Here is a 23,628-nt window from a genome sequence, read left to right as displayed (position 1 = left end):
TAAAAAAAATTTTTAAACTTTTTTCAAAAAATGGACAAAATAATTCCAAAAATATTTTTTTTTTGGGGGAAAAAAACTAAGAAAGGATTTTTTTTTTTTTGACCCTTTTTAAAATACCAAACCAAAGGGAAAAGCTCAGGGGGGTTTTTAAACAATTTAAACCATTTTTTCGGATCAACAAATTTAATCCCCATGGATGGTGGATGCAGCTTCAGTTGTTGGTCCGCCACTCGCTGTCTTTTTAACCGTGGTCTTTACAAAACTTCCGAATATTGGCCACGGACGCTCCTCATAAGCCACATTCAAATATCAAGTGGTTTTTTATGTCCACATCACAGCCACTATGCATCATTTGTTGTACAATATCTAAGTAAGGTAACAGGCTGGAGTCCATCTTACGTTTCAGTGCAAAAGGGTGTATATAGCAGTGGCAAACCTAAACGCCTACTGCGGAGATAAACACAGAATAAACTCAGTTACCCAAAATGCAACCCTTTTAGTGTCAACTACATTTAACCCTCCTGTTATGTTGCGGGTCAAATTGACCATTTGTTTCTTTGTAAATGTGGGACAGTCTTTCTTGCTCCCTCCAACCATATGTTTCAAAACACACACACACACACACCCCGACACACACTCTCACACACACACACACACACACACACACACACACATTAAGTGAGAAGGTGATTCTTGTTGTGTACATGAATATTAAACTTCCCGTCGTCACCATTGTCGCTAACATATCCAGGTTTAATTCTTTATTCTTTATATTGACTTAATTAATATTCTTCTAACGTTACCCTGCTGTGTTTGCATCGTTAAAATATCTCCGTTTAATTATTTATTCTTTATATTGATTCATTAATATTCTTCTAAGGTTAATACGAATATGTATCACTGGCTTTTATTTTGACTTCATTTAAGCACTTCCGCTCTGTCGTTTTTTGGTTTCAGACAGCAGAAACTAAATACAGAGGTGGTATTCCGTTTCCGTTTTTTTTGAAACGGAAAAACGAAACACGTGATTTCCGTATTCCGTATTTGAATGAAACGAAAACGAAATAACATTACGACACGGACCGCTTCCGCACGTGGTTCGCGCTTTCGCCCACAGGCGTATCAGGAGAAAGGCGTGACCACCTGACCAACGCCGCCGTATGCGGTCAGCCAGCAGCTGCTGCAGGTGCTGCAGACTCTGCCTCCGCCGTCTTCCAGATGCTGCTCACCGCTGCCCAGCATCAGCCAGGTAGGCGGGCCCAGCTCCCTCGGACCTCCGCGAGTCCTTCGGTTCTCCACGGGAACAAGCGGGAGCAGAAGAACATAACGTCGGGCCACCGAGAAGAGAGACTAACCCCGCTGTGTGTTGTGCACCGGTCCTGCAGCGGATCGTGAGCGCCAGAGTCTGGCGAGGGCGACATGAGGACCAGGAGGAGACCGCCCGAGCCTCCTCCTCCTCTTCCTCACGTGGACCCTCCGTGACCTACGCGCCTCGGCCTCCATCACGCCGGACGTCCATCACTTCGGAAGTGGAATTTAGTTTTTTATTCCTGGTTTATCCATGACAGTCGGTGTGTTTGTCTTTAACCGTTAAATGACCCGTTTTGGGGTATGAAGAGTATCTGGATCATAACAGCCCCCTCCCGTCCCGACAGCATCGTGTACCAGGGTTACTCCGTCCTCGGTTCCTTTATCAGTCGTGGAACGTTCCAGAAACGGAATCTTCTCTCCGCCACAAAGTATTTATTGTTTCCATTAGTTTGTTATCGGTCTTCTGTTCGTCGACTTAAAACTTGTTGTACTTGTAAAAAGTGCTGAAATGTTTTGTTTAGTCATTTGAGAGAGACGCTCTAGGAAAATAAAACAATGTGGACAGACTGAAGTTGTCTTGTGAGATTATTTTATTTTTATTAAATTACGCCTCTATCTACTTCTTGCTGGTCGCTGTGTCATCCGTTTAGTAAATAGCTTGGAGTGAGAACATTTCCAATGTCTTTTATTTCTGTACCTGAGAACTTGGGACACGACGAGCCACATCTGGACTCCAGCTCCTCGTGTCCAGTCGGCATCCTGAACTGACACCTTCACAATGTTTGTTTGGCCAAACCTCAACATTATGACTAAAGCATTGACATTATTAACATTATTAACAAAGAAAAGTAGCACAACTTCACATTTGTGAAGCTGGAAACATGAAATGTTTTTACAGGTAACATTTATTAAACGATTACAAATAATTTCATTTTCTGTCAATTGACTCATGGTTTCAGATGGACTTGAAAGAACTGTAAAAATAATATTTATTTTAAAAAGTATTGTTTTGCTTGTAAACCTCTTTTATTATCTAAGTCACAGAATACAATTTATTTGTCATGAAAACTTCTGTCAACCAGGCTTTACTTTTCTGGATCTTTCTTCTGGACGTAGAAATAAATGTCTTAGATTTAACAAAGATTTGAATTGATATGGTACATATAATGTGTCATGATGCAGAGTTTAAGAGATTAATATGTTTATATGTAACGGGATACATTTAATAATGACGTGTAAATCAATCACCACAGTAAACGGTAAGATGTCAAGTTCAACTGCATGATATTAAGACAAGATATGTACATTTATTCTCTTCAATGAATAAAATCATTACAATAACCAAAGAGTGATTAGTTTACTCCAACAGGAGAGATGATCAGAGGAGCAGAGTTTATACCATCATAATAATAACCAGGATGGAAGAATGGGAGGAGTTTCTCCTTGAAGGAGCAGCCAGTAAAGGAGTAGATGAGAGCTGCAGCTTCTACGTCATAGAAGGAGACCAGACCCTCCTCATAGTCCACAAACACCCCCACCTTCTGAGGCCCAGACCTCAGGGAGAGAAGAACTGGAGGATCATCAAGAGCTATATACTCGTTTCCATTTCTCAAATATAAAGTCCAGTAACCGTTCTGAGGTCTCAGTGTGATGACTCCCTTCCTGTTGACCGACTCTCTGGTCACTCCTAAAGCCCATTTAGACTTTTGTTTAACTTGAACCTCGTAATAAAGTTTTTCTGAAGAGAACTTCTGTGTTCCTAAAACACAGGGACGAGAAGAGAACCTCTGTGGATTGTAGGGGAGACGTGGCTGCTGTACCTGAGCATGTTTCACTTGTTTCCCGTCATCAGACAGGATGAGTTGATGATGAGCTGTTTCAGGATCAAGAGTCACGTCCACTACAAACTTCTGGGCCCTCTTCATCTCAACTTCAACCAGCGTCTTCATCATGTTACTGAGCGTCTCCTCCAGCTGAGACACAGCTCTCCTCACAGTCCCCTCATGTGATGCTGGAGGAACACTGACCTGAGACCAGTCCTTGGTGGGTGGTGGATGGTGGATGTTGAGGGACTGGACACTCTGGAGGAGGTGGAGGTGGTCTTCAGAGAGGGAGAGCTTCTCCACCTCAGTGCTCCTCTTCATCAGATCAGAGATCTCCTGTTCCATCTCTCTGATGGCGTCTTCAGCCTGTTTCTTGGTGCTTCTCTGCTTCTCTTCTATCGTAGTGATGAGCTCCTTCAGTTTCCTCTCCACAGACTCCTTCAGACCAGTGAAGACCTGAACACCTTCTGCTTTCTCTCGGTCTGCATCTTCCTCACTGAGCTTCACGTTGTGTTGGACCTCCTGAATCTTCAGGCGTCTCTTCTGGATCATCTCCTGAGTTTCAGCCTCTGTCTTCTGCAGCTCCACCTTCTTTCCTTCACATTCTTGTTTCAGAGGAACAACATTGTGCATCTTGTGGTCCAACACAGTGCAGAGCATGCAGACACACGCCTGGTCGGTCCTACAGAACAGCTCCAGAGGTTTATCGTGCTTCAGACACATCCTGTCTTCCAGGTTCTCCACAGGGTCCATCAGCTGATGTCTCTTCAGGCCTGACATTGTCAGGTGAGGCTCCAGGTGAGTCTCACAGTAGGAGGCCAGACACACCAGGCAGGACTTCAGGGCCTTCAGTTTGGTTCCAGTGCAGACGTCACAGGGAACTTCTCCTGGTCTGGACTCTTGTTGCTCTGAGCTGCTGCTGCTGGCTTTCTGCTGAGTCGACTGTCTGAACTGAGAAACCATCTCAGAGAACAAAGTGTTGACGAGCAGCTCAGGTCTTGATAAGAAAACCTTTTTACACAGTGGACACATGTTCTGGTTGTTGGTATTCCAGTAATCATTGATGCACTTTTTGCAGAAGTTGTGTCCACATGGTGTTGTGACTGGATTAGTGAACACATCCAGACAGACGGAGCACAGGAACTGATCTTCAGACGGCAGATAGTTTGAAGAAGCCATGTCTACACACATTGAGGAAAGAAAATATATTTTTAATATTCAAAATAGTTTTATGTCTATCTGTAAATATTGTTCTTTTAAGTATGAGAACGACAAACGGCACAGATTATGTCCACTTCCTGTTGTGTAGACCACTTTATAATTGAAGAGCAGCTCTGACAACAAAGCTCTGCTTACTGATGACTAACACATCACATTTCCTCCAGCTGCTTCACAATAAAAGCCATAAACTCTTATTGTGAAACTACTAGCGGAAATAGAGGAAGTGATCATGAACAGTAACAATAGCAGGGAAGTCGGCGTGAGACAAAACTGAAAACCACAGATTCAGTTACTAGTTACTAAAGTCCTCCTGAGACAGTTTGAAGCAGTTAAAGTGAGTTTCTGTGTCGTGGGACTGTGGACAGACAGCCATAGTTATATTGTTAATAATTCATCAGGTATGAAGTGATAAGAGAGGAACTTCCTGCCCGAGTAAAGCTAAAGTGTTGTGTTAATCCTGGTGATCACAGGTGTGAATATGATCAGATGTACTCACCAGTGTTTGGAAGAGACTCTGTTGAGTTGTTGAGAAAAACCTGAAGACGTCACTTTGAATCGTCTCTGAGAGAAAAGCAGAGACTCGTCTCGACTGCAGTGTTTCTGACTGAAGTTAACTTTCGTTTCCTGAGTGTGACGCAGCAGCTCTCCTCCTCAGGGTGGCTCCGCCTCTTATCTGCAGCTCTTATGAAACACAGTAAAGCTGCAGGCAGTGTTGCCAGGTCCGCGGTTTTCCCGCGGAATTGGGCTACTTTTGAAGTGTTGCCGCGGGTTGAATTTCTTGTCCGCTGGTTCGGGTAGACCTATTTTGCATGCAAATTACATGAATATCTTTAAATAAAAATCCATATTTTAAATGAAATAATTTATTTCTACCCAAATCCTACCAAACTGACTCCAGATCAGCACGTACACACATGGACATGGGACACGCCCATACACACACGCACCTAAAGCTCTCGCTCTCAGTCTCCCGACCCGCTCGATCTCAACTCTGGTCTGGTAGTTAGTGTAGCTAGCTACACTGGAGAAACATGCCACCCGGTAAGTGGGCTAAATACGGAAGAAATATACGAAAGAATGGGAAAGTGAAAACGGAATTAAAGAATGGATAGAACGTGTGGCTGGGGATGATACCAAAGCTTTTTGTCGGTACTGCAAAACCGAGATTCGTGCGCACCACAGTGATCTCCAAAACCACAGCAAAACGGGGAAACACATTCGAAATGCTGCTCCGTTCTCCAGTTGTCGAGTGCGTACATTGTTTGAACTATAAGTATCTGATAAAAATATAGTGAAGCAACATAAGGTGTTTCAGTTGAAATAAGGTATTGCATTAACTACAGTAAATGCATATAGGCCGCAAGGTGAACATCGAAAAGTCCTTTGGAATATGAATCCCGCTCCACAGTCGCGCATCTACACAATATTTAGTTCATAAAAAAGAAAGAGTCGTGCTTAGCTACCAAAAAAAAGTTTGTCGCTGAATTTGCCGTCGATTCTCGATGCAACTATGTTTTATGCCGAACTAGTTTCTTCAGAGCGTAATATGATCTTGGTCACGAGTGGTGGCACGGTTCGACACGTGATCGGTCTACACCAATGAGGTAGCTGCTTTTTGTCAACAGAATGGCAAGATGGCGTCCTCGAGCAGTACGGAAGACGAAGAAAATACACCGGAATATATTAATAAATCAAAAAACAAACATTGTTTTATGCATATTACTTCAGTCAAGCACGAGGAGGTACATTATTTCACCACTACACGATGGAATACATACAGGACAAGCCTACAAACGTGGCTCGGGTTGGACGGTGAGTCTCGGGACGTGGCTGAGAACTTCAAACACTGTGTTGATGTGGAGTTTGACAATATTCCCGAGGATGCTGGCTTCCATCACACGTGCTACTGTAGATTTACGGACAAAAAATCCATGGCAAGGGTGGAAAGACGCGTCGACGTAAGAGACAAGCGACGGAAGACCACGAGGCCATTCCATCGACTTCTAGCGGCACGAGTCCAACAAAGAAACTGCGATCCAGGTCAGGGCTGCCGATCGCAGGCTCTGGCCCCGTTCTTCCTGCCCTGTGCATCATTTGCCAAAAAAAGGAGAAGTTCGTCAACCGAGCAGGCAAACGACAAAGGGATCCTCTGTCAAAGGCTGAAACATTAACAGCAGGTAAACACACACACACACACACACACACACACACTGTGGTTGAGTGACTGAAAGGTACAATTATGTGTGAGATATGTCAACAAACTCATTGAGCTATCCTTTTTGTTTTGTTAAGGCCAATTGCAGAAAGCTGCCGAGTTGAAGGAGGACCAAAGTATTCTTTTGCATATACAAGACAAAGACTGTGTGGCTCTGGAGGTGCAGTACCACAAAGGCTGTTATAATCAGTACACCAGGTTTTTGATGAGGCCTGAAAAACCAGAGAAAGACCAGTAAGTTATTTATGATATTGCATTTCAAGGAGCTACTAACTTAACATTGCATAAGTAAACATTCAATCCGCATTCTGTTGTATGTGCACACAATCACAACACTTATTCATTTATTTCCTTCTCATTCATATGTGTTCTAGGAATGAGCCCACGTTTGATGTCAGCTATAAGATATTCTGTGAAAGGATCATTCGCCAAAGGCTGCTTGTCAACCAAGAGGTGCTGAGAATGGGCTGAGGAAGGCCTTCATTGAACTGGTGAAAGCAAATGAAGGTCTTGATGCTTCAAACTACAGGTAACTGCAATGCATTTTTCCCTCACGTCTTATTATTTGTCATGTGCAAGTCCAGCTTTACACAACATGTGTGTGACAGGCCTGAGAAACTGTTTTTAATTCTTGCTGTTTGCACAAACATGTACCAGTTGGCAACAAGGAGAAGTGTGTGCGTGCGTGATGTTGTGTGCCTTTCTTGGGCATCTTTGGTGTTCAATGTGCTGTATGGCAGATAGGTTCTAGCCTGTAATGTCTTGTACCACCTGCACCACTCTCTGCTTTTCATGATACTCCTGTGACTTAATTGTCACTGTTTTGTTGTGTTGCAGACAGGATATGTTGAAGAAGAGGCTGGCTCGTGATTTCCCCCAGCTGGTGTTTCACACCCCCACCAAGCGCAACATCTGCGAGCTGGTTTTTGCAGAGACCCTGTCAACCGCACACTCGTGGACATGCTACCTTACCCATCAGGTGCAGAAACCACACAGTCTAGTGAGTTGAGCCAGACAGACAGCGAGACTGAAAAAGGGACAACAGAGTGCCAAACAACACAAGAGGATGCAAGGACACTATATACAGCAGCGTTGTTCTTAAAAAGACATCTTAGTGACACTCCTGGCATGTCATGCCCATGGCCTCCAACCTCTGAAAATTTGAATGTCACTGAAGCACAAACTGTTGTTCCCCTTGCGCTATACAATCTAGTAAACTGGATTATAGGCGCCTCTGAGGAGCCAACACTGGATCATTTTGTCAACATTGCTGATGACTTGCACTTGAAAGTGTTGTCTGTTAGTCAAGACATTGTGTACCTTGCTTCCAAGGGCCGTAAGCAGACACCTAAGTCCTTGACTTTAGGTTTGACTGTTCGACATTTAACAGGATCATCACGCATTGTGTCACTGCTTAACAAACTGGGACATTGTGCATCATGGGACACAGTTTTGAGTCTAGACACTAGCCTTGCCCAACTGACACTAGAAGAAGGCGCAGACAAAATACCAAAGGGATTCTCAAAGAGGGCACCCACAACACTTGTGTGGGATAACATTGACTTTGGGGAGGAGACTCTATCAGGTCGTGGAACTACTCACCATACCAATGGAATCATGCTCCAGAGTTTGACCATCGAGCCTATGTCCACAGCAATCAGACAGCCACTAAGGAAGAGAGTTTCCTCATTCAAAGCGCCCCCCAAAATGCCTCTAGAACCGTACCATCAGTCCAAAAGGCAAGGGCCACAGAACTTGCGTCAACAAGTGCAGGCAGCAACATGCAGAATGGACACCCACTTTGCTGCACAAACTGAATTGGCATATGTTTTTGTGAAGTCCACAGATACGGATAGATGTGCAATCCCAAGCTGGACAGGTTTCCATACACTGCTTCAAGGTGAAAATACTCTGCAGAAGTCAGCATTGTATTATCTTCCAGTAATTGAGGCCTCACCAACAGAGATGTCAACAGTGAACACTATCCTGAAGCGAAGTGTCCAGATGGCTGATCAGCTAGAACTGGATCATATAGTTTTAGTGTTTGACCAGGCTATATATGCCAAGGCACAGCAAATACGCTGGAAGAATGATGACTTTACACAACGTTTAGTGATTAGATTAGGCGAATTCCACACATGCATGTCCTACCTGAGTATTTTAGGCAAAAGGTTTGGAGATGCAGGACTGCAAGACATCCTCATTGAATCAGAAGTTGTTGCCCCAGGATCCATCAACGGGGTAATAAATGGTCATCACTACAATCGCAGCATGAGGGCTCATAAACTTCTCTATGAGAGTCTGCAGCGCATCAGGTTCATCAGCTTCTTGGACTCCTTGCTACCAGAAGAGAGAGCTGTGTGCATGGATGTCATCACTGACATGAAATGTGTCTTTCCAGGTGGATTGATGGATGTTTTGAGTGCAGATCAGAGGTTTGATGGTATGAGTTCCAAATATGCTGACTTTGTGCAGAGGAAAAGTACAGAGAATGCAACATTTGCTTTCTGGAGCTCATACATTGACATGATGCAGCTACTCCTCCTGTTTGTGAGAGCAACGCGAGAGTCAAACTGGCAACTTCACCTGTCAACAGTCCGATTAATGATGCCATGGTTTTTTGCCTACGATCGAGTAAACTATGCTCGATATTTACCTGCGTACTGGCTGGAAATGGTGAATTTGCCCATCACACATCCCTCTTGCCACAGTGAGATGAATGTGAAAGGCCAGTGGACTGTCCAGCGACAAAGTGTTCATGGATTTGCCTCCATTGCTTGCGACCAGGCTATTGAGCAAACCCTTAACAGAGATGCCAAGACAAAAGGTGGTTGGACAGGGATCACACAAAATCGGTCTGCAGTGTATCGCTGGATACTATCACAGCATGAAAGAGCCGCTATAGCAAGACAGTGTGAATCAATGGCAGGGATATCTCCTGAGCTGAGGACTCGAAAGGACCTTGACAACACACGCATCGATGCTGATGAAAAGGCTGTGAGCAGAATCATTTCCACCATTGATTCCATGCTCAACCCTTTTGATGTGTACCAAGACGGCATTGTGTGTCTTAGCACTGGAAGAGTAGCAACAGCAGAAATCGTGAAGGATTTGCTTGTTGCCTCAGAAAAGGGTGAAGATGCCGTAAAAGAATTTATGGACCAGAGACTGTTGTCGAATTCAGTTGACATATTTGCCCCCATAAAATCACAAAAACTCAAGACCTTCAATGATCAGGTTAAGCCAAAAAAGAAATCTGTAGCAGGCAAGGAAGTGATTTTGCGTGCTGACAAAAAGCTATTTTCCAGGCTCCTCATCCTTGGTAAGAGCAGAAAAATTGACATGAGGGAAATTATGTCATATTCCTTGGGAACTGTGTCCTATCCATTAGCAAGTGCTGATGGTTTACTTGCCAAAACAAATAAATCAGCTCTCATGGATCTATTGGAGAAAAAAGGTGGAAACTGCTTGGTTGACCAAGTTCCAGTGGATGGTGCCATTCTTTTTGATGGCATGGCAGTCATGCAGGCCATGAAATCCAGACCAGGTACATTTGGAGAGCTTGCAGAGACCATACTGCAGAACATACTCCAACTTGCTTTGCAGCACAAGTGTACACGCATTGACTTTGTCACTGACCAGTATCCACTCATCAGTATCAAAAACGTAGAACGGTCACGTAGAGCTGATGCAGGGTCACAACGCATGCAAATCTTTGGCCCAGATCAGAGGACGCCAACCCAATGAAAAAAGTTTCTCTCAGAAGGAACAAATAAGGAAGCACTTGCCGAATTCCTGTATGTTGCATGGAAAAATGCAGACCTTACAACAGTGGGCAAAAACCTCTGCTTGTACATAGCACATACAAATCAATGTCACTGTGTGACTGTTAAGGAGGGTGTACAGTCTGTTCGTGTTGTTGAAGACCTGCAGTGTGATCATGAAGAATGTGACACAAGGGTGTTTTTACATGCACAACATGCTGCACGGAAGCATAAAGCTGTCATCATCAAGAGCTCTGACACTGATGTGGCAGTCATTGCTGTAAGTGTGCAGACAGATTTCCCATGCAGTTTATATGTTTTCACAGGGACTGGCAACAGGACACGTATCATTGACATTACCAAGGTGTCATCAGCTCTCGGAACCAGTGTGTGTTCAGCCTTGATCGGAATTCACACATTCTCTGGTTGTGACTCCACAAGTGCCTTTTATGGCAAAGGGAAAAAAAGACATTTTCTGTTGCATGTGAGAAAGGTGAGTACCTAAAGGCTTTTAAAAGTTTAGGTACTCACTTTAACTTGGAGCAGTCAACATTTGCACTTCTTTGCCAGTATGTGTGCCGCTTATATGACCAGCCAGCTGCCGATAATGTAAATGAAGCTAGGTACAAGGCTTTCTGTATGGCATCATCAGCCTTGCCAGAAATATGCATTCCCCCAACGACTGATGCCCTCCAACAGCACTGCAAAAGGGCAAACTACCAGGCTGCAATAATGAGGTCCTGTCGCAAACAAAAAATAAGTGCTCCATCACCTGCTGGATATGGTTGGCAAATAGAGGATGGGACCTTGCACATCACCTGGATGACCAGAAATCTGGCCCCTGACAGTGTTTTGCATGTCATACACTGCGGCTGCAAAGGTGCCTGTGAGACAGGAAGATGTTCCTGTTTTTCTGCAGGATTGTGTTGCACAGACTTATGTCGTTGCTGTAATTGTGCCAACACCAAAGACACCGAGCAACTGGAAGACAACTGTCCTGACACTGACAGTGAGGACTGAGCATCCTTAATATGTTATTTCTTTTGTAGTTTTGTACAGTTTTATATATCAGTCATATTTTTCATAAAGATTGTTTCTATTGTTCATCAGTGTTGTTTTCATTTGTGGAAGAATGAATGAACGAACGAACAAATGGTCATTGGTATAAGTACAATTACTGCCAAAAGACTACGTCCTACTTTTACTGCCAAAGACTGTACTTCCTACTGAGGTAGGAAGTACAGTCTTTGCCTTGATTTCTTCAGTGTGTGCTGGGTGTTCACAGTCCATGTTAGATCGTCAGTAAGGTGTATTCCCAGGTATGTTAAACTTGATCTAAATGACTTAACATAAGCATAACATGATCGTATATTGCCTCATTGTTCTTATTGGACGCGGCTATGTATACAGCACTATTTAGAATCCATTTAGCCCACTTTTAAGGGTGTTTTTCTCTTTATCGGTAACGTTGAATCCAACCACGGGAGCCGCCATCTTGCCATTCTGTTGACAAAAAGCAGCTACCTCATTGGTGTAGACCGATCACGTGTCGAACCGTGCCACCACTCGTGACCAAGATCATATTACGCTCTGAAGAAACTAGTTCGGCATAAAACATAGTCGCATCGAGAATCGACGGCAAATTCAGCGACAAACTTTTTTTTGGTAGCTAAGCACGACTCTTTCTTTTTTATGAACTAAATATTGTGTAGATGCGCGACTGTGGAGCGGGTTGAAACGAAAACAGTGTTCACCTTACGGCCTAATATGAAGTAAAAACAGTACATTCATGTTGTCCAGGCAGGGAGGAAGAGAGAAAAGGGAAGAGAAAGCCTCAAGACAAAGCAACAGGTTAGTTTGTCCGTCAGTGAATTGGTCTACACCTTCACAGAGCTATATTTTATTTATGATAATATACTGTATCTAATTACACAAGGCCATTTTAGGACCTAGGTGAAATAACTGTTTCGGGAAAACTGCTTTTAATGCTGGCATACAAACCATTTGTTGTTACTTTGTAGATATTACAATACATTTGGCAATGATAGCAATGTTGTTGGACTTTAAAAGCAGTGTATATGGTTTGGCACAGGCATATTTTGAGTTCTGATATTGGGCTTGTTTTTTGGGCTTGTTTTATTGGCCATTGGGCTGGTTTTGTCACACAGACCTGGCAACCCTGGCTGCAGGAAGCGGAAGTGAAACAGTAGAACCCTGAAGATGTTCATGAAGACAAACCATGTTTCATGTACAGCCGGCAGGAATAGTTATTTAATGTTTTAAAGCTGATTAATGTCCTCTCTGCAGGACACAGAGACAATAGAGACGTGTCAGATGTCAGTGATTGAACCACTTAAACCAAAGTTACTGTAAAGGAATAGTTAAAAACTTTATAAAGAAAACAAAGTGTGTCTTTTAAGTGGACTTGTGTGCTTCAACTGTCTCTTTGTTTTTAATAAAACGTTGATAGTTTGGACTCTGTGTTTGTGTCGCAGGGCGGAGAAAGCAGAAGGCAACCTGAGAGACAAAGCGCAGGGCAAAGCTCACACCTGTTGAACTCTTCCTGACGTCACCTGTCCATCAACTCATAACTATTTATTGTCTGCTGCTTCTAATCATTGAAAACATGTTCAAGCTAAATCACTGTGATTTGCATCAAGTTATATTTTATGGAGGACTTAAGTTTATGGAGGACTTAAGATGACTTAAGTATAAATAAATAAATGCATGAATAAATACAAGAATAAATAAATAAATGCTTGAATACATGTATAAATAAATAAATACAGGAATAAATAAATAAATGCTTAAATAAATGTATAAATAAATACAAGTATAAATGTATAAATTGATTAATAAATACAGAAATTAATAAATATAAGTTATAACTCAACAGGATATCATTAAATAAATGTATTTCTACATTTCAGTATTTCTTCATTTATTTATATCTCTATTTATGTGTCCACACGTATTTCTTCATTTATTTATGTTTGACATTTGTGTATCCGTATATTCAAATGAGCTGGGCGGTCCGAACCTCATTGTTAAACAGGATTGGTCAAATCGGGGAGCAAGACAGAAGCAATCGATCCCTAGCACTTGGACCTGTAGACGAACAGTGTTTATTATGCATTCTTGTCTGTACATTCTAAATACCAGTGGCGTGCCGTGGGCCTGGGGCCTGGGCCTTCAGTGAGGTCCTACACAGTCCCACCCGAATTAATCCACCTCTCATTACATCATTATGATGCCATGGCTCTAGACACTATACAGTTAGACAGAGACGCAGGATAACCAGGCGTTACGTCACCTTGAAATTGACATTTTTATTCAGAGAATTGCAGGGGAAGAGTACAATACAGTCCAGTTCAACTAATAGGCAAGAACATAGTCGAGTGCAATAGAGTTATATTAATATTCTTCTTCTATCCATTTCTGGTCCACAAACTTTGAGCTTTAAGTCCAACTTTTTTTTACAGTGTGTTCACTAAACAGCGCATTGTCACCAGAGCAGTTTCACCGTGATGATGAAGATGAAAGTTCCTGTTTACCCAAACACATGACACAATAAATGAGTCTTTTCAATATGTCCCTCTTGTTCTTCACCTGTTCATTGTGCAGCTCCCCTGCCGCCTGTTCGTTGATCTGTAGATCCGCTCCGTGTCCCCAAAAGTTTTCAAAGCACCGATGCTTGTAAGTGCCGAGCCGCACTTTGGGTCTCGTTGCTGCCTCGGTTAGACAACTCAAGTTTGCAAAGCCAGTGTGGCTCCCAACACCAAATGGATCACTTGCAACAGGCATTCCCATCAGTCCGGTGTGCAGAGCTTCTCGGAGCCTGTGAGCCGTTGGTATCGCTCGTAGTTGGAACTTTGAAAGTGGCGATCGAGCCACTGTCCCGCCTGTGACGGGCTTTGTAGCGTCGGCGTCGGTCTTAAAGTTCGTTGAGAATGGCCTTATAATTATATCCTCGACCAAATCGATATCTTCTCCTCCTTCCGCCATTGTGGGTTGAACAAACAGCTTTGTAGTACGCGAATTAATTCGTTTATCAAATTCAGTTTCCTAGTTCTGAGGTTCTGCATATACCTGCCCATAGGCCCCGCCTCTCAATATTGGTAATCCAATCAAAAGACGTGCACGCACTACGCCTGCTAGCTGCTCCTGTGCCGGTTCCGGGGCCTTCTAGAAGGCCTACAGGAGCCAACTCTAAAGCTGATTGGTTGACACAACATCGTCATTCCCATTCACTTGAAGCTACCAGCGCCCGCAATGTTGATTTTGCAGGCCTAAGGGCAGATTTTAGCCCCCTGGCAACACACAATGGCTGAATATGATTGGATACAAGATCTAACATAAAGACCAGCCCTCCAAATCTCAACCTGGGGCTGGAAGCAGCGCAACCAAGAGGAACGCTATGAAATTAAGAGAATAACTCTTACTCTGGGAAATAATTGAATACATATTTGTGGGAAAATATATTTAGAAAAAAATATATATTCTGATGATGTTTAGGCCAGCAGAGAAGGCCTTGCTGGCCCTGACGGCCCGCCACTGGTACTCAGTGTACTTGGAATTGATAAACGGCTGAAGTCAAAAAGCTGTCTCGGCTAACTTCTGCTAACGGTGAGCTGAGCTTGCCAACTTCAACAACATATGCAAGGCAGAAGTAGTAGAGCACAACACACCAGGTGCATCACACTCCTGTTGTGGTATATTGGATCGAGCACTCGGTGCTCGATTGTATTTGACTGTCACCACTACAGAGTTCGGTGATAGTTTGTTCATGCCTGGCAGTTGTGTGTGATTAACCCGCGAGTAAAAGATCTAACTTGTGCTGCATCCTCGTCTCCGTGCATTTGTATCGAACAGTGATTTAGATAACCCACGAATAGTATACAACTATAACAGTGACTTTATACATAGAGCATAAAGACACAACATGGTGTCAGAAGACGGAGTTACGGAGTAATTCGAGGACGGTATTGTAAAAGTTAGCTTAAAAAAAATAAAAATAAAGTGCTAGCACGTGCGAACATGGAGCAGTTCAAGCCGCCACCATCGCTGATACTTACCGGGAATATAGCTGAAAACTGGAGAAGATGGGAACAACGTTTTAAGCTGTATATGACCGCTTCAGGTGCGTTGGGTAAGGAAGAGACGGTTAAAATAGCCATTCTGCTCCACACGGTCGGCGAGGAGGCGCTGGAAGTGTATAACACACTCGCCATCATCCCAGATGGAGATGAAGAAACAATGGAGGAAGTTCTCCAAGCCTTCACGGACTACTGCAGCCCTCAAAAGAACGTGGTTTTCGAACGCAATCAATTCTGGTCACACACGATGTCAGCAGGAATATCGGTGGACAGATTCATCACAGAGCTACGCCAGAAGAGCAAAGACTGTGAGTTTGGCAGACATGAAGATGACATGATTAGGGATAAATTAGTGTTTAGCATAAACGATATTCGTCTGAAGGAGAGACTGTTGCGTGATAATGAGCTCACTTTGCGCAGAGCCATGGACACGTGCAGATCAGCAGAGCTAAGTCACAAATACAAGCCATGCAGACGTCACAGGTTGTCCAAGACACCTCAGGAGATGCTTTAAGGAAGGCAACAGGGCAGCTGGGACAAGAGCAAAACAAGCAGCAAGAGGCATGAGACAACAACCGTCTGCCATAAATGTGGAAACAAGCATGAGCCTCGTCAATGCCCAGCTTATGGTGCAGTGTGCCATACATGTGGTAAGAACAAGCATTTCTCTAAGGTATGTAGAGCTGGCACTGAGAGGAGCAGCAACTACAAGACAAAGACAATACATAATGTGGAGAGTGAAGTTGACTCCTTATACAAAGGCATGATTGGAAAATACAAAAAGAAAGCAGTTCACCGAGCTAAATGCACTGTGTGGCATGAAACAGCCACAGTCAGAGGCGGAGCGATTCATTTCAAGCTGGACACAATGTGCTTCCCATGCACATGTTCAGGAAGCTCCCAGGTCCCATTCAGCTCCGGCCCACAGAGACTGTCCTCATTGCATTTGGTGGAGCCCGCCTACCCACAGATGGTATTGCATCTCTAGAATGCAGGACTACTCAACATAAAGCTATGCTGGACTTTCATGTGTCAAGCCGGGCCGACAAGCCGATTCTGGGTGGAGATGCATGTGAGGAGCTGCAGCTGGTGAGAAGAGTTGAGGCCCTCGCAGCAAGATCCCCGCAACCAGGAGAAGCTCCAGCGACCAAAGAGGAGGTGCTACAAAGGTCTGCAGAGGGCTTCACAGGATGGGGCGAGTTCCCTGGTGTTCATCACATACACATCGACCCCAGCGTCACGCCTGTGATCCATGCATGCAGAAATGTGCCCCTCTCCATCATGGATTCACTGAGAGAGACAATCAAAGACTTCCAGAACAGAAAAGTGATGACCCCTGTCAATGAACCGACAGAATGGGTGAACAGTCTTGTTGCTACAAAGAAAAAGAACGGTGCGCTAAGGGTGTGTTTGGATCCTTGCAACCTGAATGAGGCAGTGAAGCGTCAGCACGATTCCATTCCTACACCGGAAGACGTGCGCAGCAGATTAGCAGGAAAATCCATCTTCTCCATCCTAGATGAGAAGGATGGAGCCTGGCAGATCAAGCTAGATGAGCCATCGTCTAAGCCGCGGAAAAAAAGTGAATAAATAAAGTTTTAAATTTTTTTTTTTAATCAGTCGGAAAAATATATTATTTTGAAAAAGGAGCGGATCCACCGTGTCGGTCTGAGCCGTTCAGGAGTCTTAAAGTTCGGGTTCATCGCTGCAGGCGAGTCTCACGCGCCGAACCCTCTGCTGGCGGCACAGTGACAAAGAATCTTAAAACATATTCAACCTGCTCAATGAATCCTGTCACTTCAGGGAAATGACAACTGTTTTCAAGTTGGCCGATAAAGTCGCTGCTGTGTGGGCGAGTGAACAGCGGAACATTCTACATGTTTCAGACGTTGACCGGGTGGAAGAGGCTTTTAAAAGAGTTTGAGCGGTACTCCAACCACAAAGGACAGCTGTATTCCATCCAGCTCCAGGGTGAGTTATAACAACGACAAACCCTGGTTCACAGCGGAGCTCAGGAAGCTAAGACTGCAGAAGGACCAGGCATTCAGGAGTGGGGACAAGGACCTGTACACAGAGTCCAAATACAGGTTTAGCAAGGCGGTGAGAGATGCTAAACGACTGTACTCTGAGAAACTGCAACAGCAGCTCTCAGCAAACGACTCTGCTTCTGTCTGGAGAGGGCTCAGGCAGATCACCAACTACAAGCCCAAATCACCCCACTCCATGAACAATGTGCTTCTGGCAGACGAGCTAAATGAGTTCTACTGCCGCTTTGAAAGACAATGGAGCAGTCCTGAGACCATCCCCAGCCCCACCAACAAGCCACAGACCATCAGCCCACCCTCCCCAGCCCATCAGGGCTCACACCTCTGGAGCACCCTCCATCAACTCAGCGACGCCTCGTCATCCTGGAGAGAGCAGTCAACAGGCTGTTTAAAAGCAGAACCCAAAGCAGCGGGCCGGACTCTCTCCCCTCCACCCTGAAGCACTGTGCGGACCAGCTGTCTCCGTGTTCACCGACATCTTCAACACCTCCTGGAGACATGCCACGTTCCAGCCTGCTTCAAGGCCTCCACCATCATCCCCGTCCCAAAAACCCAAGATCACAGGACTCAATGACTACAGGCCCGCCTGACCTCTGTGGTCATGAAGTCCTTGAACGCTGGTCCTGTCACACCTCAAGACCATCACCGACCCACTCCTGGACCCCTGCAGTTCGCCCAGAGCCAACAGGTCTGCAGACGATGCAGTCAACATGGCCCTTCACTACATCCTCCAGCATCTGGACTCCCGAGAACGATCCTGTTTGTGGACTTCAGCTCTGCCTTCAATTCCATCATCCCGTCCCTGTTGCAGGACAAGCTCCCAGCTGCACGTGCCCGACTCCACCTGCAGGTGGATCACAGACTTCCTGACTGACAGGAAGCAGCACGTGAGGCTGGGAAACACGCCTCAGGCTCCCGGACCACCAGCACGGGTTCCCCCAAGGCTGTGTCTCTCCCTCTGCTGTTCTCCTGTACAACAGCTGCACCTCCAGTCACCAGTCCGTCAAGCTCCTAAAGTTCGGATGACACCACCCTCATTGACTCATCTCTGGCGGGACGAGACCGCTACAGGTGGGAGACTGACCACCTGGTGACCTGGTGCAGCCAGAACAACCTGGAGCTCAACGCTCTGAAGACAGTGGAGATGGTTGTGGATTTCAGGAGGAATGCAGCCCCACCCGCCCTCTCATCCTGTGTGACTCCCGACGCTGTGGAGTCCTACCGCTTCCTGGGCTCCATCATCTCCCAGGACCTCAAGTGGGAGCTGAACATCGGCTCCATCTCCAAGAAGGCCCAGCAGAGGATGTTCTTCCTGAGGCAGCTGAGGAAATTCAACCTGCCAGGAAGATGATGGTACAGTTCTACACGGCCATCGTTGAGTCCATCATCTGCTCCTCCATCACCGCCTGGCACCCTGCAGCCACAGCCAAAGACAAGCGAGGCTGCAGAGCATCATCCGCTCGGCCGAGAGGGTTATCGGCTGCAGTCTGCCTTCCTCCAGGTCCTGTTCACTTCAGGTCACTGGCGGGCCAGAAAGATTGTCGACCCTCCCACCCTGGACACTCCTGTTCGAATCCCTCTCGAGGAGGCTGCGTCCATCATGACCACGACCCCGCCACACCAATAGCTTTTTCCCGGCGGTCGGCTCATCAATGGACCCGGACTGACTGACTGTCACCCCAGGACTACCACCTCTTCTTCCACCTTCCTCTCCTCCTTCCTCCCTCCTTCCTCTTCCTCCTCCTCCTCCTCCTCCTCCTCCTCCCTCCTTGCGTTGATTGTTGTTTGTCATGTCCAAATGTTGCACCTTCCACCAAAAAAAATTCCTCGTTTGTTTGTGTAAACATTCATTCTTTGGCAATAAACCTGTTTCTGATTCTGATTCTGATTCTGATTCTGATTCTATGATCACAAGCAGCCGCTGACTCTACAAGCCGATGCCTCAAAAGACGGACTGGGAGCCTGCCTGCTGCAGGAGGGCCGCCCACTATGCCTCACGAGCGCTCACCGACACAGAACAGAGGTACGCGCAGAGAGAGAAAGAGTTGCTGGCCATAGTGTTTGCTGCTAAAAGATTCCACCAGTATGTCTATGGGAGACCAGTAACTGTGCAGTCTGATCAGAAGCCTCTGGAGGTCATCGTGCGCAAACCGCTGAGCAAAGCACCCGCGCGGCTGCAAGGAATGCTTCTACAACTGCAGAGGTATGATCTACACATAACACACACACCAGGCAAGCACACGCACATGGCCGACACACTCTCACGCGCCACTGCAAGCAGAGAAGGTGAAAACATAGACGAGAACCCCTGTGAAGAGAGAGTTGTGTATGCTTTGGAGGCCACGGACTCCTTGAGCGAGGGAACGCTCAGCCAACTGGAAAAGGCTCCGGCAGCAGATAGCGTGTTACAAGCTGTGTGAGAAACACAAGAATGGCTGGCCCATTAAAAAGAAGAGTCTGGACAGGAAACGACACGGCTACTGGTCAGTCAGGGACAATATAAGCATGGAGAATGACATTGTCATGGTCGGAGACAAAGTCATCAGACCCCAGAGCTTCAGGAGCACGATTTTGGAGAAGCTGCATCTTGCTCACCGAGGAGTGCAGCGCACAAAAGCCAAAGCAAGGAAATCGCTCTACTGGCCACAAGACATGGAGGCGATGGTGGAGAAGTGCATGCAGTGCCAGCAGCTACAGCCCAAAGGCTGAGCCACTCACACCACATCAGATTCCAGAACTGCCATGGATGAAAGTCGGAGCCGACATCTTGGAGCTCCATGGTCAATCATATCTGTTGTTAGTTGATTACCTGACCAAATATCCTGAAGTGCTGAACCTGTCTGATAAAACAGCCGACACAGTGATCCAGAAGATGAAGTCTGTTTTTGCCAGGCACGGGATTCCCAGGGAGATAGTGAGTGATCATGTCCCATTTGCCAGTTATGAGATGAAATCTTTCGCAGCTTCATGGGAATTCAAACTCACACCCTCCAGCCCAGGTTTTCCCTCTTCGAATGGAATGGCAGAGAGAGCCATAAAGACTGTAAAACATGCGCTGAAGAAGGCAACGCTGAGGCACCGACCCACATCTAGTGTTGCTGTCTCTGAGGAACACACCGGTGACGGGACTGAATGAGTCGCCTGCACAGATGTTGATGGGACGAGTTCTACGGAGCACACTCCCGTGTTCCAGTGCCGTGCCGACACAGTCAACCCCACAGCATCTTCACAGCAAAATACAGAACCTACAGTTCCGCCAAAAGCAACACGATGATCAACGTGCAAAGCCCCTCCCAGTGTTGACCTCAGGAGACACCGTACACATGGGAGCTGCTGTTGTCACCCGACAGCGAGATGAACCACGCTCCGACACTGTGCAGACGCCGGCAGGTCGGACGCAAAGGAGGAACCGGCGACATCTGAGGAAGATACACCCGAGTCTGTTCATAGACACGGACCGTGACGAACAGCTGGACTCAGAGATGCAACCCTCTCAAGCACCTGTGTCAGTGGACTCACCACCACACAACCCTCCTCCTGTGACTACAGGCAGGACACCCACATGCTACACGAGGGGCGGCAGAGCGGTGAGACGCCCTGCCAGATTCAATGACTGATTTCAGGAATGTTTTATTTGCTCATTCAAATGTGTTTTTCTTGAAGAAAAACCAAAAAAAACGAAAAAGAGAATGAGGAGTGTTTAATCTGAAATGTTTCAAGAGTGTTGAATGTTCTAAATGCTTAAATGTTTCTACAGAATGCTTAGCAGGAAAGTGGTTTGGAAATGTTTATTGAAAACATGCTTTATCAACCATTGAAGTATGCAAGTAGAAAAGACAAGTTTAATGTTGATGCCATAGCGTTCATGGTAAGCAAAGAGTTAACTGTTGAGGTAACTGATATGTATGCCACTTCTCAGTCGGAAAAGAGGATGTGGTATATTGGATCGAGCATTCGGTGCTCGATTGTATTTGACTGTCACCACTCCAGAGTTCGGTGATAGTTTGTTCATGCCTGGCAGTTGTGTGTGATTAACCGGCGAGTAAAAGATCTAACTTGTGCTGCATCCTCGTCTCCGTGCATTTGTATCAAACAGTGATTTAGATAACCCACGAATAGTATACAACTATAACAGTGACTTTATACATAGAGCATAAAGACACAACACCTGTGACCAATCATGCTTTAGACAGAGGTTCGGACCGACCCAGCTCATTTGAATATACGGACACGTAAATGTCACACATAAATAAATGAAGAAATACAGAAATGTAGAAATATATTTATTTAATGATGTCCTGTTGATTTATAACTTATATTTATTCATTCCTGTATATATTTATACATTTATTTAAGCATTTATTTCCTATATTTATTCATGCATTTATTTACACTTAAGTCATTTTGAGTCCTCCATAATATTTGTGCCACTTTCAACCCTCAAGTCGTTGCGTTGCCGGTCTGGAATCCCACAATGCATTGCGGTCCCCTGGTGTCCAATGAAAACACTCCGTCAAATGTTGCGCTGCATTCTTTGGGTCTGTGTTTCTGTCTTATGGACTTTGTGGAAATGAAAAGAAAATAGTCAATTGTTTACATTTTTGCAGCGGCTCGTGCTGGTTGTTAATTATTCATTCATTCACGAGAACATTCACACACCCTCACACACACACTCACTTCCACCCTCACACACACACACTCACACAATATCCTATCCAGTATTTAAAGAATGATCAAGGATTCCTGTGCTTTTATTTTGAAAGACGTGACCTGGTGCTTGTACCACATCCTTGTTATTGTCTCCTCCATGTTGCAGACGTGTAAATAGTTCTGTGATCTCTTCTTCTTCTCTTTCAAAGTGGAGGGGAAGAATTAAATAAACAGTTTTTATATGATTCTATATTGAAGAAGCATATTTTTGGATGTCTCTGTTTCCTGATCCAGGATTGAGTCGGTGATTATTGAGGATGACGTTTGGAAATTAAAGGTTGAGTTTTATACAGTATTTATAAAACTATTTAATAATAATTGTTTGATATTCATATTAATCAGTAAATTAAATGTACCTATAAAAAAGCATACATTATGTACATTTTATTAAGAAGCACGATGTATTCATCCAGATTTAAAATTCCATTCACACATTAACAACCATATTTAACAATACATACAAGAAGTCAGACAACCACGTTTCACTTGAACTTTTTATTGGTGTTTGGCAAGTTTGATTGTAAAAACTTTGCAGTTGAACATTTTACAAAGTTCAGTCAAACTAAGTTTTCCCGAGGCCGATGTCACACGACATCCGGCCAATCGCTGCTCGCCACGGGTCACTGTCGGGCGTGGCCTTCGCGTTTCAGGCCAAATAACGTGAACAAAAAGTTAAGAATCAGGTAAAGACATTCAACAATTCAAGTTTCTGCATTGCCTGGAATCCCACAATGTTTTGCGATAACAACAACTTTATTTGACAGTTTTAACTCAACAATCCTATATTTACAGATGTCTTTGACTCTTGAGTCATCTCACCAGTTTTCTCAAAACAAATAAAAAAGTCCAAAGTGACGAGTCATCAATTAAACCCCTTTTTAAATGAAGTTTTAAACTCCGTTGACATCTTTTCTCCTTTGTTTAACTTGTTATGTTCAGTATCACAAGGAGACAAACTTTATTCTGGAGACACTATAAACATGTAATATGTATTACTCCTAAATGAATCCTGAGGACTCTGAATGAATATGTTGTCTGCAGCTGCCCATCAGATAGAAAAACAAATACAAAAGAATGAAGATATTTTTGTTGTATTTCTATTTAGTTTCTGCTGGAAACCCTGACAGATCATTCCAGACAGACAGCCGACAACCTCAGAGAAAAGTTGATGGAGAAAACCTCGAGGGAACGAGGCTGCATGTGTACGAGTATCTGTGCATCCCTACAGTTAGAAGACGAGGTGGAGGAGATGAGGTGGAGAAGATGAGGTGGAGGAGATGAGGTGGAGAAGACGAGGAGGAGAAGATGAAGTGTAGAAGATGAGGTGGAGATGAGGTGGAGGAGATGAGGTGGAGGAGATGAGGTGGAGAAGATGAGGTGGAGGAGATGAGGTGGAGAAGATGAGGTGGAGAAGATGAAGTGGAGAAGATGAAGTGGAGAAGA

The 23,628-nt window shown here is 44.8% G+C and overlaps 2 protein-coding genes across 2 annotated transcripts; one reads left to right on the top strand and one right to left on the bottom strand.

The window, feature by feature from the left end:
* Positions 1-2,578: 2,578 nt before the first annotated feature.
* LOC130191042 (E3 ubiquitin-protein ligase TRIM39-like) lies at positions 2,579-5,281 on the bottom strand. Its single transcript, XM_056410706.1, has 2 exons — positions 4,852-5,281; positions 2,579-4,315 (listed from the first exon to the last, which is right to left on the bottom strand). The coding sequence occupies exon 2, from the start codon at positions 4,311-4,313 to the stop codon at positions 2,664-2,666; it is 1,650 nt and encodes a 549-aa protein (XP_056266681.1). The 5' UTR covers positions 4,314-4,315; positions 4,852-5,281; the 3' UTR covers positions 2,579-2,663.
* A 1,263-nt stretch (positions 5,282-6,544) lies between these two features.
* On the top strand, positions 6,545-12,890 carry LOC130191009 (uncharacterized). The gene is made up of 4 exons (XM_056410682.1): positions 6,545-6,804; positions 6,945-7,099; positions 7,408-8,537; positions 12,830-12,890. Exons 3-4 carry the CDS (start codon positions 7,531-7,533, stop codon positions 12,888-12,890), a joined length of 1,068 nt encoding a protein of 355 aa, XP_056266657.1. The 5' UTR covers positions 6,545-6,804; positions 6,945-7,099; positions 7,408-7,530.
* The last annotated feature ends 10,738 nt before the right edge of the window (positions 12,891-23,628 follow it).

Source organism: Pseudoliparis swirei, unplaced genomic scaffold, assembly GCF_029220125.1.
Source record: "Pseudoliparis swirei isolate HS2019 ecotype Mariana Trench unplaced genomic scaffold, NWPU_hadal_v1 hadal_26, whole genome shotgun sequence".
NCBI classification, from domain to species: Eukaryota; Metazoa; Chordata; class Actinopteri; order Perciformes; family Liparidae; genus Pseudoliparis; species Pseudoliparis swirei.
This window is presented reverse-complemented; position numbering and strand designations above follow the sequence as displayed.